The sequence below is a fragment of the Colobus angolensis genome, unplaced genomic scaffold (assembly GCF_000951035.1).
Source record: "Colobus angolensis palliatus isolate OR3802 unplaced genomic scaffold, Cang.pa_1.0 Scaffold124, whole genome shotgun sequence".
Lineage (NCBI taxonomy): Eukaryota > Metazoa > Chordata > Mammalia > Primates > Cercopithecidae > Colobus > Colobus angolensis.
This window is the reverse complement of record NW_012113586.1, coordinates 4,079,776-4,095,081: the sequence shown is the minus strand read 5'-3', so window position 1 is coordinate 4,095,081 and position 15,306 is coordinate 4,079,776. Positions and strand designations below refer to the sequence as shown.

The window sequence follows — 15,306 nt, the reverse complement described above, 5'->3', positions numbered from 1 at the left end:
CAGCAAACTGACCATAGTAACATCTTCAGAATGTAGATCTCAGTTACAGTTTGAGGACTCATCATGTTTTAGACTTTAAAATACAAACCAAGTATGATTTAGTGAAAATTTGTCAGAAATCTAAACCATCTTTCCAGGTAACTTGGTATTCCTAAAAACATTTAAATAAGTACAGTTGAGGTCCCATGTTGAATTTGGATTTTAACACACCCGACCCCATCATCCTCAGGTTGGTTTTCGTCCGTTTCCCTTAATGCTGGAGCGTGGAAGATTCACTGTTGTGTGTCTTATCTGTCTCTTTGCCACCCACAGGCTGGGTGGAGAAGGAAACCTACTACTAGCCCCCCATCCTGCACGCCGTGGAGCATCAGGCCACACACTCTGCATCCGTCACCCACCCCCTTTGTGTACTTCAGTCTTGGAGTTTGGAACTCTACCCTGGTAGGAAAGCACCGCAGCATGTGGGGAAGCGAGACGTCCTGGAATGAAGCATGTAGCTCTATGGGGGGAGGGGGGAGGGCTGCCTGAAAACCATCCATCTGTGGAAATGACAGCGGGGAAGGTTTTTATGTGCCTTTTTGTTTTTGTAAAAAAGGAACACCCGGAAAGACTGAAAGAATACATTTTATATCTGGATTTTTACAAATAAAGATGGCTATTATAATGGAATTTTGTCTGTGCCCTCGTCGCTTCTTTGGTACAGATGTCTGTGTGATCTGGAGCTGTGGTTTTCAACATGTGAGTCCCTGACCAGCATTTTATCAGCATCACCTGGTTGCTTGCTAGGAAGGTGGGCCCAGACCCACTGAGTCAGAGATGCATCAGCAGTGTGGCTTAATAAGCCCTCGGGTGATTCTGATTTACATTCAAGTTTGGAAACCACTGGCTAAGAGGAAGCATTCTACCCATGCTCTTTTATTTGGAGTAGGTGAGTTTACCTGACATATTTTTTCTGGCTGCTGCCTGGGGTGATACGGCTGTAACTCCACCTGCTGCCTTAGCATCTGGCTTTTTGATGGAAAAGCACCTTGCCTAAAGGACTTCCAGAGCCTCAGCATATAATAAACTGCAGATGAGGCCCTTCTCTTCCGGTCTGAAACAGACCTGAAGCCTTCCTGCTTTCCCTCCAGAGATCACCACCATATCTCAAGTATGTCTAGCCCAGGGCTTATCTGAGAAGCAGAAATCTATCCCACACAGTCTGCCTGGGCATGTGTGCTGAGAAGTGGTTCCCTTCCTTCCATATAATCTGTTCCTAATTTAGCATCAATGACACAATTTCAGCAAGTGGTTATGTGCCAGCAGGCACTCAAGAAAAAGGTGAAAGAGATGTGTTTACTTCAGGGTCAAGTCTGAGAATACCTCCTGCTTTCAGAGCTGCTGTAAAAGGCTCCCCTCAGTCTCAGCCATGAGTGGTACAGAGTGCTGTTAACTGCTGGTGCTTCTCCCAGGCTGTCATTGCCAAGTGTCACCTCCAAGCAAACACAACAAGCAAACTCCTTACCTCTGGCACCAAACTGATCGTGATCTGCCAGATGATCATAGTGTCTTTTTTTTTCTCTGAAAAGCTTAACTCAGTCCTCATGCTTGGTTGCTGTGCATTTCCAAGCTGGGCCAATGGGGGAGAGGGCAGGAGTGACTCCTGTACACTGGGGCTGTGGTTGCTGCACCCACCCACTCCAGCCGCAGAACTCACCAGGGGCAGGTGGTCGTGCACTCTCCTTTCTTGGGGCACTTCCCCTGGGATGATCTCTACGTTTGTCTGCAAGTCATCTTTAAAATGTGTCATTTGCTCAGACCAAGATAAGGAAACTAGGATGAAACTAACAGAACTAGAAGATCTTGGGATTACAGGGTTGTGAGTCAGGTAGCAACTAGATCCTCCTGGAAGGCACTTTACTGGCCCAGCTGTGATGGCAGGGCCAGTCACACAAGACGTCTCTTGGGAGCTCAGGCTGGCACACTGGTGGTATCCATACCTCAGCTCCTTGTATGTCTACTTTTGGCATCCCTGGAGAAGACCAGTGCACTTAGCTGCTGTGATGGAGGTCATGGGCATTTCCTGATGCAAAAGATTTGAAACACTGAGACTTTAGCTTCTGATGAGGGGACCCCAGAGAAAGCTAAGCCAGTGTTTCTCTGACAGCTCTAAGAAGCCCTGGTCTTCTGGGGAAACCCTGGAGGGAGCGAGGCAAAAGGAAGGCTCTGAACTTCCCACTCGATTTTCCACCAGAACATTTCTGCCCTTTGCTATGTGACAATCCTTTGAATAAAAAGTTTTACAGCCAAACATTTGATTTAGGAAGAGCAGGTAAGTGAGCTGCTCTTCAGGGGTAAAGCTGGCACCACAGCCAGGCCTGCTGTGGGTTAGAGCTTTCCCAGCTTTCTAAAAGCAGGAATGCTTGGGCTATCATTCCTACCTCTATGCTCAAACTCTCTTGCTGGCCCTGTCACTAGGAGCTAAAACCACTCCAGAGGATTCACAAGCAGCTTCTCACAATGGCCCTCAGCACTGTCAATTCCCTACAGATCTCTGTCTCTGACCCCCGTTTTAAATGCCTTCCTAACACTTTTGACCACATACCTTTTTCAATATATGGGCCCTCACTGATACATTCAACTTCTTAAGGTCCTTCTCAGCATTTAAATTGGAGTCTTATCCCTCTCACATCCTGACCCCTACCCCTTTCTCTAGCTATCACCCTCCCTCATGGATAAACTTCTAGAAGAGTCACTGCCACTCCTAATTGTTCACCTCCCAATCATCCCTCTGCCTCTTCCAGCTCCCATGAACACCACTTCACAGAAATTGGTTGAGGTCATTCATACTGACCTCCTGATGCGTCTTAGTCCTTCCTTGACCTCTGCTGCATCTCTTCCATCCATCACACACTTCCTGAAACCAGACCTCCCATCTTTCTGTCATTGTCACTGTGCACTCCTTAGTTCTCAGCCCCCTCTTCACCGGCTTGACCCCTCGTTTCCTCAGGGAGGGCCTCCACACCTTCTCTCCCTGCTTCATATTCTGCCTGGCATGATCTCCAGCTCTGATCTGGTCCTCTCCTGAGCCTCGGATATACAAATCCAGTATGTCCTGGACATCTGCATTTGTTCAGAAAGAGCACAGCATACTTGAGTCTTAGTACCAATGGCAAGCCTAAGTTTGAGGTTCCACAAATAAATATGCTTTAGGCAGTGATGACATTCAGCACCCTACTATTCAAGTCAGAAACCGGAGAGGTGAGTGAGCCCTCTCTTTTCCCGCTCTGCCCCCCACCCAATTACTGTGGATTCCAATGTTGTGGTAGAGAACGTGGACGTTGTGTCTTTTAACATAGATACAGATAGTGACCCATCACTGAATGACAAAGGGCACATAATTAAGCCTCTTTGTGCTTCCTTTACTCTAGAATATTTCAGAGCTGTTAAAAGGATTAAGTGAAATTATGCATAAAAGGGAGTCTCATAGTGGCTGCTGTTCAATAATTCATTCTCTCTACTGCTAGTGTCCTTTACATCTGGGTGCCTGAAGCAGCTTTTTGGTGGTATCCCTAATTTTTGCCTTTCTCTAATCCAGCAGTTCTCAAAGTGTTTCTGGACCAGCAGCATCAGCATGTTAGAAATGCAAATTCTGATGCAGATTTACTGAATCAGAAACTGGAGGTGAAACCCAGCAATCTGTTAAAAGCAGCTTTCCAGGTGATTCTGATGCACAGCAAAATCTAAGAACTAATGCTCTAATCCACCCTCCAAGCCCACATGGCTGCCCCTCTCCACCATCCATCTTCACACTGGACCCCAACACATAAACCCATCTCTGCTCAGCCATTCAAACTCCTGTGCAGTCCCCTAATGTGCCATACACCCTTTCTTCTGCCACCCTATAAGTCCCTTTGGCATTCTTCCAACCCACCCACCTTACCCCTGACCTTCATTCACTTGGCAAATCCACTCACCCGGTGAATACCCATTAGGTCTGGATCCTCACTTTTGCACACCTTAGTGTAGCACTTCCACTTCTATTGATTGCCTGTTCCCAGATAGACTATGAGTTCCTAAATGACATGGACCAGGCTATATCCTCCCCAGCATCTAATGCTATGGATGTTTACTGAATGAATGGATGCATGCATATTTTTCTGTTGCCCAAACAGCCATCATTTTAACATTTCACTATCACTCTGAGTCCGCTTCTTGGCTTAGGGCTGCCACTTTACCCAAGGGAAATCCATGCCCCGACTTGCTACCCGTCTGTGAGTTAGGGCCTCTCCTCTCTCAAGACTTTGAAGTTAGAGACTGTAAGAATGAGTCATGCATGGAATTAGGGTGTTAGAAAGTTGAGTGGGGACCCATGGCAAGCAAAGGTACTAGGTAAAGAGATCCACAAAGACAGAGACACCAAGAGGAACATCAGCCCCGGACCTGCCTGGTTCCACAACTTTTTAGTCTCTGTCCTGGGCCTCTAATGCTGTCACAAGAAACCCCTCCCTTCCCCCAACTAGACTGGAATCTCCCATCAGATAGTTGATAAGTACTCTATATTTCTTCAAAGAATTCACAATTCTAATTAGTTATCTATATTACTCAGTTATGTAACTATTAATTTCATATCCCTTTTTTTTCCTGCTAGGCTTTATGAGGTCCTAAAGCCAATCTGTTCTTTCCATGTTATCCCTGGTGCTCAGCTCAGTGCCTCACAAAGAAAACTAAGCACTTAGCACAGGGGGTCAACACTCCCTAGTGAAGGAGGAGGGCACAGAGGCAAAGGGACTTGTCCATGGTGTCCTGTGGTTAAGAAGAGGAGGCAAGGCTGGAACAAGACTGGAATGGGTGGGTCTCACATTTCCCACCAGCTACGCTGTGTGCCGCCCTCCTAGATGCAAACCTGAGTGCACAGGATGTTCGGGCGCGCATAGTGGGAGGCATCTCCTGGCTGGGCTCAGGCTTGCTGGTGGGGCTGCACAGGATTTGTGCCCACAGACCTTCAAGCACTGGGTTTCCTTTTCAGCCCCACCCCCTCACCTGTGTGCCTGGAGACAGTGTAAGTCTCAGTAGTGGGTTGGGAAGCCTGGATCCTGGGCGTATTAGGTGGATAATGTGGGCAAGTCATGTGGTCTCTCCAAGCCTCTGTCTGTAAAATAGAAGTGACCCCCGTTCCTACTTCATGAGGCTACTGTGAAGACTAAGTGAAGGAAAATGTGGAAAGGGCTAAGTACAGTGACTGGCCCTTCATCATAGTTCAACAAGAGGTCACTCACCTCCTACACCCACCCACACACACATCTCCACCCCAAACTGTGCTCCAGATGTTTCCTGAAGATAAACCCAGGGGAACGCACTGCTGTTCCCACCTAATGGAAGTAGCTACTTACTGTATAGTGGTTGTTATATGCCAGGCAATGTCCTAAACTATGACCATTTCACAAGTGAAAACACTGAGCCTCAGAGAAGTGAAGTAACTTGCCTGAAGTCACACAGCCACAAAGTGGCAGAGTTGGGCGAATCTGCCCGAACCCAGACAGGCTCGAATCCTGGGCTCCCAACATGCTAGGGCAGTGTTGGCTGTGGTGGTAGAAAGCACTAAGCAGGGGCCAAGAATAGGAGAAGGGCAGTGTTTTTATGAAAAACAACAGGGAAGGTTAGAGTTGGTGTTAAAACATAAGATCATGGAAAGTTTCTTGGAAATTAAGCACACGCTGTTGAACAGTTACTCAAATAGATTTGCCCCCAGGAGCTGCCAGGTGATCAAGCTGCAACTTGTGTAACTGGGGAGCAAGAAGGTGGGAGGCTCTAATCCCAGGCAAGCTCGGCATTGCCTCTCCTGTTAGGTGAATGGGCAGATCTGCTCCCCAGGCTGTGGTTGTCTGCGTACAGGGATGTGGCCCTTGTCTCCTGTGGGCTGTAGAGAGGCCTCTGTGTTCATGATTGTCCTTCAGCTGACAGAAGTTTTAACACTGTCCCTCCTGGCCCTGTCTTCTATAAGAAGCAGGGATCTCATCCCTTCTCATCTCTTCCCTTCCCATTTAGGATTCTGATGCAGTACAGTTAATCTGTGCACAGGAAAGAAGAGCTGTTTAAAGAGGTTATTCGGTAAATGCAGAGAATGTCTTTGTAGTATAAATCATTGCTCTATTTAAAACTGCTTGTAGGTTTTTGTTGTTGGTGTTTGTGTTTGTTTTAGAGATGTGGTCTCACTATGTTGCCAGGCTGCTCGCAAACTCCTGGGCTCAAGAGATCCTCCTAACTTGGCCTCCCGAAGTGCTGGGATTATACCTATGAGCCACAGTGCCCAGCCTGGTTATAAGTTTTTAAAGTTTTGCTAAAATGACAAGCACTGAGGACATTATTGCCAACTATATATTGTCCCAGAAACAAACATTCATCCTTTACTATAAAAGTCTTCTGTGTATGGGTTCTCTCCCAAAGAAGAGACAGCAAAATGCTCATAGCCAGCTCTTCACCCGATGTGCATATGCCAGGAGAGAAGCCCAGAGTCCTTGCTGGTCACCCAATCCAGTTCCCTTATCTCTGGTGCCAACAAGGCAATGTTTTCTAAGGGAAGGGAAACCAACATTTATTGAACATGTACTACTGCCTACAGCACTATTTTGGGGGCTTTTTATTTCATTTCATCCTATGAAGTAGCTAGAGGTAAATACAATCCCCACTTTACAGAGAGGGAAATTGAGAGGTTAGTAGCCTGTAAGAAGTGGTTAAGAATATGTTTGAACACATATCTATAAGCCTTAATCTTTCCACTAGATCAAGCTGCTTCCCATTAGGGACATAAAAGAACCCTGTGTTGCCACTGGAGGTTTTTACCTCAACATACCCTAAAGCCAGAGACTCCCATATACTAATGTGGACTCATCAGATTCTTGTGGGTCCATACACTTGAGCAGCTAGCTAGGTATACTTATTCCAAATGAGTAGCTAATAGATAGGCATGGCAGAAACTTATCAGTTGTTCAACAAACCATACCCATTCTTCTTCCTAAGCACCCACCTTGAACACATTTCTCACCCCACCTTGTGGAGGTACAGCCATGTGAATGTTCTAGGCAACGGAATAGGAGCTCACCTGATGTACATATCACTTGCAGGCCTGGCCCATAAGCCCTTCCACAAAAAAGCACTCTCTTTCTATACCCACCAGATGCATGGTGGAAGAAACAGGAAGGCCCTCAAGCAACGGTTCTCATCATTGGCTGCTGACTGAAATCACAGGGGAGTTTTAAATATCCCCATCGTCAGGCTGCATCCTAGACCAAATAAAACAGACATTCTGGAAGTGGAACCAGGAATCAGGACTTAACAAAGCTTTCCAGGTGATTCCAATGCGCTGCCAAGGTAAAAAAAAAAAAAAAATCATTGCCTCAGGCCAGGCACGGTGGCTCACGCCTGTAATCCCAGCACTTTGGGAGGCCAAGGCAGGTGGACCGCCTGACATCAGGAGTTCGAGACCAGCCTGGCTAACATAGTGAAACCCCATCTCTACTAAAAATGCAAAAAATTAGCTGGGCGTGGCGGTGGGCGCCTGCAATCCCAGCTACTTAGAGGCTGAGGCAGGAGAATCACTTGAACCCAGAGGCAGAGGTTGCAGTGCAGTGAGCTGAGATCGCATCACTGCACTCCAGCCTGGGCAAAAAGAGCAAGACTCCATCTCAAAAAAAAAAAAAAACAACAACAAATCACTGCCTCAGAGCAATGATTCTCAAAATGTGTCCCTCAACCAGCAAGATCAGCAAAGACTGGGAACTGTTTAGAAAATGCACATCTGCAAGTCCCATCCCAGACCTACTAAGTCAGAAACTCTGGGGAATTGCATTTTAACTTCTCCAGATGACTCTGATGCATATTGAAGTTTGAGAATCACTGCTCTAGAGGAAGTCAAGTGCCAAGACAGAAGGAGCCTGGTCCTGAGTTGCTCCTTGGAGGAGGGCCATGTGGGAGAACCACTCTATCAGGAACAACATATCACACTATTGTGTGAAAAGTCCACTTTTATTGTGTTAAGCCATTGACTCAGTGGGTACGCATTTATGTGGCTTATGACAACACAGAAGATTGGAAGGTGGGGTCTAAGCAGTGGTGTGCAGGAGCTGGTTCACACCAGCTCATCTGTTAAATTTTCAGTAATTTTGCAAACAAGGTGACTTCTCAATGCTAACATTAAATTGGCCAAGGTTGGAATAGTTACACCATGGAAACTGTCAAATGCTACAAACCAGGACTTGTTTTCCCAGAGAACTGGTTGTTAAACATTAACCAGCACACCCCCGGAATTAAGCATCAAACAGTAGAAAGGCAGGATGATGGTACAGTGGCCCTGGGCTGTAATGAACCATCAAAGGAAATGCCATCATGTGAGGCTCCCTAGGCCCAGCCCACACTCAGGCTTCTCTTGACAACATTGTGTCTTTGCCATGTCCTTGTATTCAGAGATTCTGGAAGTTGAGAGAGAAAGACTGTGGAACCAGAATGATGGTCAGAACTATCATTCAGGTTAAGAACTGGTGGGTTTCAAGCAGGGTTTCTCAACTGTGGCACTGTTAAGATTTTGATCAGATGAATCTGTCTGGGGGACACTATCCTGTACATTGTGCATTTTTAGCATGTTTAGCAGCCTCCCTGGGCTCTACCCACTAGATGTCATTAGCCACCCTTCTCCCTCCATTTGTGACAAGGAAAAGTGTATTCAGATACTGTCAAATGTCGGTCCGCTGGAGGGCAAAAATCATCCCCAGTTGAGAACCACTAATTAAGAACTACCTAGAAAGCAAGAGACACCCCCATAAGCGTGAGCTGGGCCTCAGCCTACCCTCTCAACCCCATAACAATTTAGGGAAGATGCCTTTGGATTCAACTGTAATCACTTCCTATCACATTCTATTAATCTCTTCCAATGCTCCCTATCTCTCTGATCACTCCACTCGCTTCTCAACCACACAGCTCCTAGAGCCTGTACCACCGCATTAGATCTTGGTTTGGGAGCGTTTGATGGTGACTGAAAAATATTTCAAGTGTGTTAGCTTCCCTCCTCGACACCACTGGCCTCCATCCCTCTTCAAGATAGTATGGTGCAGAGATTGCGAACACTGGTTCTAATGGCAGCTGGTCTGCCTGGATCCTTGCTCTGCCACACTTTAGCTCTGACTTTAGGCAAGTCTCTTAACCTCTCCGAGCCTCCTCCATTTCCTTGTTAATCAAATGGGTGAAAATACTATTTCCTACTTCATAGAGTTGTAGAATAAAGTGAGATAATACTCAACAAACATTGGCTACTGTTTTTCACTAAATGGATTTTAGAGCACACCCAGAATGGTGGATCCTGTGCCACATGCTGGGGGCATGGAATTGAGCAAAACAAACACATAGGCCCACTCCCTGTTACAGTCTTGTGGGGAAGACAGTGCAATGAGCAGGTCTTAAGATGGGATGTGTGGTAAGTGCCAGAAGAGGAAAATCCCCTGGTACCACAGAAAAGCACAGGAGGAGCCTAACCAAGCCTCAGGGGTTGGGAGGAGGCTCCTGGGGAAAACAAAGATGGGCTCCAGGCAGGCCCTGCTGGTTGCCTGCCAAATGTACATGCCCTCCCCTTGGTCTTTATCCATCCCGTGCTCCACTTGGGTATTCCAATTTTTCTGGACCTTTTCTCTTTACACGTTTTTCCATTTATTTACTTATAAAAATATGGAATGCTTCATGAATTTGCACGGCATCCTTGCACAGGGGTCATGGTCATCTCTGTGTGGTTCCAATTTTAGCATACATGCTTCTTAAGCCAGCACTCTTCACTTTTTTGCAACACACTCAGCTCTTCTTCCTTTCTTCTCCTAAAAGGTAACCAACCATTTTAATGTTTATCTTCTTATTTCAATGTGTTCTTGCAACATGGGTATTGTTTTGTGTGTGTGTCTATGTACTTTTAAACTTTTATCATAAAAATTTTCTAAAGTACACAAAAGTAGAGAAGATAATATCACAAACCTCCATGTAGCCATCCCCTAGTTTGAACAATTTTACCAACATTTTGCCAACTGTTTTTTATCTAGTCTCTCCACTCCATCCCTACTTCTTTCTTTCAGAAGTATTTTAAGACAATCCCAGACATCGTTTCACCCATTATACATCTCAGAAGGCATGTTCAACAGAAAATGACCTTTCAAAAAAGTTCATAACCACCAAGTAGATTTTTTTTTTTTTTTTTTTTGCTATGAGTACTCCTGATTCATTGCTTCTAACTGCTGCACAGTGATTTTTTGTGTACCTGCCCCGCATCTGACCTATTCTTTTCCACAATAATTGACACTCAAGTGGTGGGCAACTCCCACCACTAATAAGACTGCAGGAACATCCTCGCTTTGTGAGAATTTCCCCTGGGACAGAACTGTGGGTCACACGATATATTCATTTACATAATCTCACCAAGAAGACCAGACTGCCCTCCAGAATGGCTGCACCAGTCCACAGTCTCACCAGCAGTGTGAGGTTCCCATGTCCTCACACCCTGCCAATCATTGGAATTATCCAGCTGGCCTTTTTCCCTTTTTTTTTTTTCACTTTTCTCACACCTCGCAGGTTTCTATTAATAATTGTTTTCAGTCTAATGTATGTAAAGTCTCATTTAAATTCATATTGTTGATGATTAACAATGATTTTGAGCATTTTATCATCTTTTGTAAGATTTTAGGGTTAATTCTTCTATAAATTGCATGTTCATATCTTTTATTCATTTTTCTATGGGGTTGCTGTCTTTTTCCTGATTTGTAGGAATTTCTTGTGTATTCTAGATATTAGTCAGTTTTAGACATTGCAAGCATCTTCTCCCATTCTATCATCTGGTCCTACTTTTTGATCACTTTTGTATCCACTTTTCTCTCCCACCTTCAGCTCCAGGGGGATCTCCTGCTCAGTCTCATCTACTCATGAGACTCCTATACCCCCTTGCCAGTGATGGATTTAGGAATACAGTTGTGACCAATTCTCTACTGAGATAGTGAATTCAGCCAGAGGGCTTCCAAGAAAAATTTCTTCACTCCTCAGAGACATGAGAAGATCTAGTCTGTGTCTCTCCTCCCACTGAGTGTTCTCTGGATATGACATGGAGCTTCTGTAACCATCTTACTACCAGTTTGAGGATAAAACCCACTGTGAAGGCATGGTACTGTTGGTGGCAGGGTTGAGCTACTGTATTAACCACCCTGGGGCCTGCAACGCCTCTAGTCTTCCCTTTAAGTGAGATAATAAATGTCCTCCTCGTCTAAGTTAGATTGAGCCAGGGTTTCTGACACTTGCAGTGAGAAGGATATGGACAGATGCAGCCTCTAAGCCAGGAGTTTCTGAATCTTTTTTTTTTTTTTAATCACAATCACCAGTAAGAATTTGGCTTTTTATATCATGATCCAGTATACACATAACTGAAACAACACTTAACTTCATGGTGTCCAGTGTGCTCAGATAGCCTCTTTTCTATTTCCTTTGTTCTTTTTGTTTTTGTTCTTTTGGAGGGTATGGGGGACAGTAATGCTCAATGTAACCTACTAAATTAATTACACAAGCTACTAATGGGTCATGACCCACAGCTTGAAAAACATTGCTCTGGGTTTTAGGCCTCTGAACTGAGGCCTGTAAGAAGAATAATGGGCTTTAGTCAAGTAAGATCTGGAGTGGGGAGCAAGGATGGTGGGGAGGATGTTTTCTAGGAAAGAATACTGTAAAGAAGCCCTCAGCAGGATGGGGCCAATCAGATACCTCCCTCCCCCAAGGGTGACCACAGGGTGAGCCCTGGATAAACCTTTGTTGATTGGTTGTATTCCCTCCCACAGCTCTCCTCCCAGGGTGCCTTTCTGCAGCCTTATTCTATGAATAGATGAGAGCTTTTATCTCCCCTCTGCCTAACCCTCAGGACTCCAGAGAAGGGTGGCGGGCGGGGGGATCCCTGAAGTCGGCTAATTAGAGATGGCTGGGAGGATTACCAGGGCCTTGCTCTGGCAGCTGTGCCCACCTCTAAATTCAATATCCAGAACCTGCAGAGAAAGGGCTCACCTTGATAAGCCCTGAGACAAAGCAGGAGACAGATAGGGTTTGTTCTCAACAGAGCACTCACCCTCTGAATACAGTTTTTGTTTAAGCCCCAAGGCTTGGAACATTCCACAGCCTGGCAAACTCCCTGTCTCCTCAAGGTCAGTCCTTCCTCAGCATTCCTCTTTGGAAACGTCTCCCACGGCTGGCCCTGCTCCTGCCCCCTGGCTTTGGGGGCAGTTATATAACTCTTAGGAAGACCTAGAAATACAAGCATATGGTGTCCTCAATTCCCAGCACAGACTTGCTGCTTCACATTTTTAGCTGGTGCTGAGAGACTGGCTTTCACACACAGACACACACACGTACACATCCCTGACTCATAACTACATTTCTGCTGCAGTATTGCAGATTTTTAAAAAATTAAATCCTACATCTGGAGCCACATAAGGGTGAAAGCATAGGACATTTTGTCCCAGTAACTGTGGGGATGGAAAGGCCTCTGAGACAGGACACAAAGGCCGTATCAGGACCACTGCAGGGCCAGGGGTCCTAGCACCCCCGGCTTTGGCTCTGAGGGTTTGGTTGCTTGTAGCTGAATTCCCTAACCAAAGCCTGTCACGTGTGGTGCCAAGCTCACAAATTCAGCATGCATCTATTACGTGTTTGCAATGACTACAAGATTAGGGAAGGAAGCCTGGTTTGTGGGGATCAGGGATACTTAGAAAATATGTTCTGCAAAATGTTTTATTAGAGGTTCTGAAAATTAAGACACAGAAAGCATTTTACTTAATGAAGAAAATAGGGTCAATATGTTCAAAGGAGTATAGTTGTTAAAAGCAAACTGTTTAGAGTCAAGGTCAACCCAGATTCACTTTCTGGTTCTCTGCAGCTTACTAGCTGTGACCTTCAACAAGTCTCTCTTAACCTGAGTCTTAGTTTTCCAATATGTAAAATGGACAGAGCATTGTGAGGGTGGTTGTAAGGATTAAATGAGATCAGAGACTTTAGCACCATGACTGTAAAGACAAAGGGCTCTATAAATGTAGCTGGTCCTACAATTCACTTTTTTTTTTTCTTTATTTTTTAGACAGGAATTGACTCTGTCACCCAGGCTGGAGTGCACTGGCGTGATTACAGCTTACGGCAGCCTCGACCTGACAGGTTCAAGCCATCCTCCCACCTCAGCCTCCAGAGTAACTGGGACTACAGGCATGAGCTACCACATCCTGCTAATTTTTGGATTTTTTGTAGAGATGGGGTTTTTCCATGTTGCCAGGCTGGTTTCAAACTTCTGAGCTCAAGCAATCTGCCTGCCTTGGCCTCCTAAAGTGTTGGGATTACAGGCAAATGAGCCACCACGCCAGCCCACAATTCAATTTTAACACAAGTGAAACACATTTCATTAGACAATGGAATAGACTTATGCTAATTTTCTTTTCTCTCTTACTTTACACAGTCTGATTTCCTGAAGAGAGGAGGTGGGAGTAAGCTAATCAGGCCCTGAGTTAGCTGTCTCCAAGAAGCTTAGAGTGTCCCACTTACCTACGGGTTGCAGGGCCTGCACTGCCAGTAGGGCTGGCTTTTAGGGGTGCTGCTGTTGGTGTGTGCTGTACTTGTTTTCTAGGATTGGGACAAGCATCCTAGAGCTCCTGGCTTTAGAGGCCAGGTCTGGGAACTGATGGGTGCAGCAAATGCAAACAGACAGCAAACAGGCCAAAGAGGAGATTCATTCACTGACGAGGGCCCTGGTACAGTACTGTTGAGGTTTTGCTGCGGCCTGGACACGGCTGGCTCCTTCGACTTACACAATATGTCTTCTCTCTCTCTCTCTTTACCTGCACTTATAAGAATCGGTGCTAAGGATATGTGCCTACCACAGTGCAGCCTGTAGATTATCTAGTGAAGAAAGAATTGCTGCCATTTCCCAAATATTAAAACGCCAGGTTCTGCCTATGCGTAATTTTCTCAATCTTCACAACACACCTGCTAACTCCAGTTTATAAATGAGGAGACGTACCGGCCGGTTGTTGCAGGCATCTGGTTTTAAGGGCAGTGGCAGTAGAGAAAATGATTTATTTTAGCATCAGTCACTGTGCTAATTCCTTTAGATGTCATCTCATTTAATCCTTTTAACAACCCTGAAGCACCATCCTTATTCTGAAGGGACTTCAGACCTCTCTGCCGTCCACACTGTCCCCTGCTCGGTGCAGGAGTGCAGACTGGGACTGTTCAGTCTGGTGGTCTCCCGGACAGGGGCTCACCTGGAAACTGGCCTTTGGGCTGAGACTGTGCCTCTGTACTTAGGCTGGCAGCCCATATGAGGACAGGGCACCGTGACAAGCACTTTCTTACCGCATATGCACGATTTCACTCGGCCCTCACACAGCCCACGAGGTGGGCACTGTCACAGTACCATCTCACAGGCGAGGAGGCCAGGCCCAAGCCCTGAGGATGCGCCGCTCAGGTGGAAGCCTCCTGGTAGCTCGCGCGGCAGCCTGGGGGCGTGCGGATTCGTCTCTGCGCTACGGCGGCTGCCGAGGACCATCCCGCGGAGGCGGCGCTTGGCGGCGGGTCCTCGCCCTGAGGCTGCGTGACGCTTCCAAGCCCGGCCCGACCTACGTCTGCAAGAAGAGCAGAGGGTCCCTAGTCGGGAGCGGACCCCGCTGCGGCCCCAGCCGGCCCTGCCTGTAGCCGCCACCTGAGCGTGGGCGCGGCTGCTATCTCCCACCCGCGCGTCGGCCAGTAAAGGGCTCCGTGCTTAAACATCATTCGTTACAGAAGTATTGCAGCCATCACACGGCATTTTAAAAACACGAATGATGATAAATGATTTTAACACTGCTTCCAATTCCGCCCCAAGCACAGCATCGTTACCATTTGCGTGCGTTTCACTTCATTCGATTTCCATGTGTATGGATTTGTTTCTACACAGCTGTGGTAAAACGCACATAATAACCTGAATCCAGGGTTGTTTTCCACTTTGTAACATGAACATTTTCACTGTGTTATTTCAAACGCTTCCTGCCTATAATTTTTAATGGCAGGACTTTAAAAAATCGGGTTGATAATGCTGTCACTTCTCTGAGCATCTCGCAAATCTTTAACATTGAAGTGGCTTCCAAAGCTTCACCATTATAAATTATACTTTTTTTTTTTTTTTTTTTTTTGAGATGGAGTCTCACTTTTGCCGCCCAGGCTGGAGTGCAGTGGCGCGATCTCAGCTCACTGTAAGCTCCGCCTCCCAGGTTCAAGAGATTCTCCTGCCTCAGCCTCCCGAGT

The 15,306-nt window shown here is 46.2% G+C and overlaps 1 protein-coding gene and 1 long non-coding RNA gene across 5 annotated transcripts in view; one reads left to right on the top strand and one right to left on the bottom strand.

Annotated features, from left to right (window-relative positions):
• The window catches only part of ATP1A1 (ATPase, Na+/K+ transporting, alpha 1 polypeptide), a 31,767-nt gene extending 31,098 nt beyond the window's left edge, over positions 1 to 669 (top strand). For all 3 annotated transcript variants that reach the window (XM_011933086.1, XM_011933087.1, XM_011933089.1), the window contains exon 23: positions 313 to 669. In XM_011933086.1, the coding sequence (XP_011788476.1) occupies positions 313 to 341 (29 nt within the window). In that variant the 3' untranslated portion in view covers positions 342 to 669. The remainder of the gene's footprint in view (positions 1 to 312) is intronic.
• LOC105505296 lies at positions 607 to 14,546 on the bottom strand. Of its 2 annotated transcripts, XR_001000720.1 has the most exons (3): positions 14,380 to 14,543; positions 7,154 to 7,208; positions 1,292 to 2,062 (listed from the first exon to the last, which is right to left on the bottom strand). It is a non-coding gene; the product is annotated as an uncharacterized LOC105505296 (long non-coding RNA). The 2 variants fall into 2 exon arrangements; XR_001000719.1 differs by lacking the exon at positions 7,154 to 7,208 and having other exon boundaries at positions 607 to 2,062; positions 14,380 to 14,546.
• Between the last annotated feature and the right edge of the window lie 760 nt (positions 14,547 to 15,306).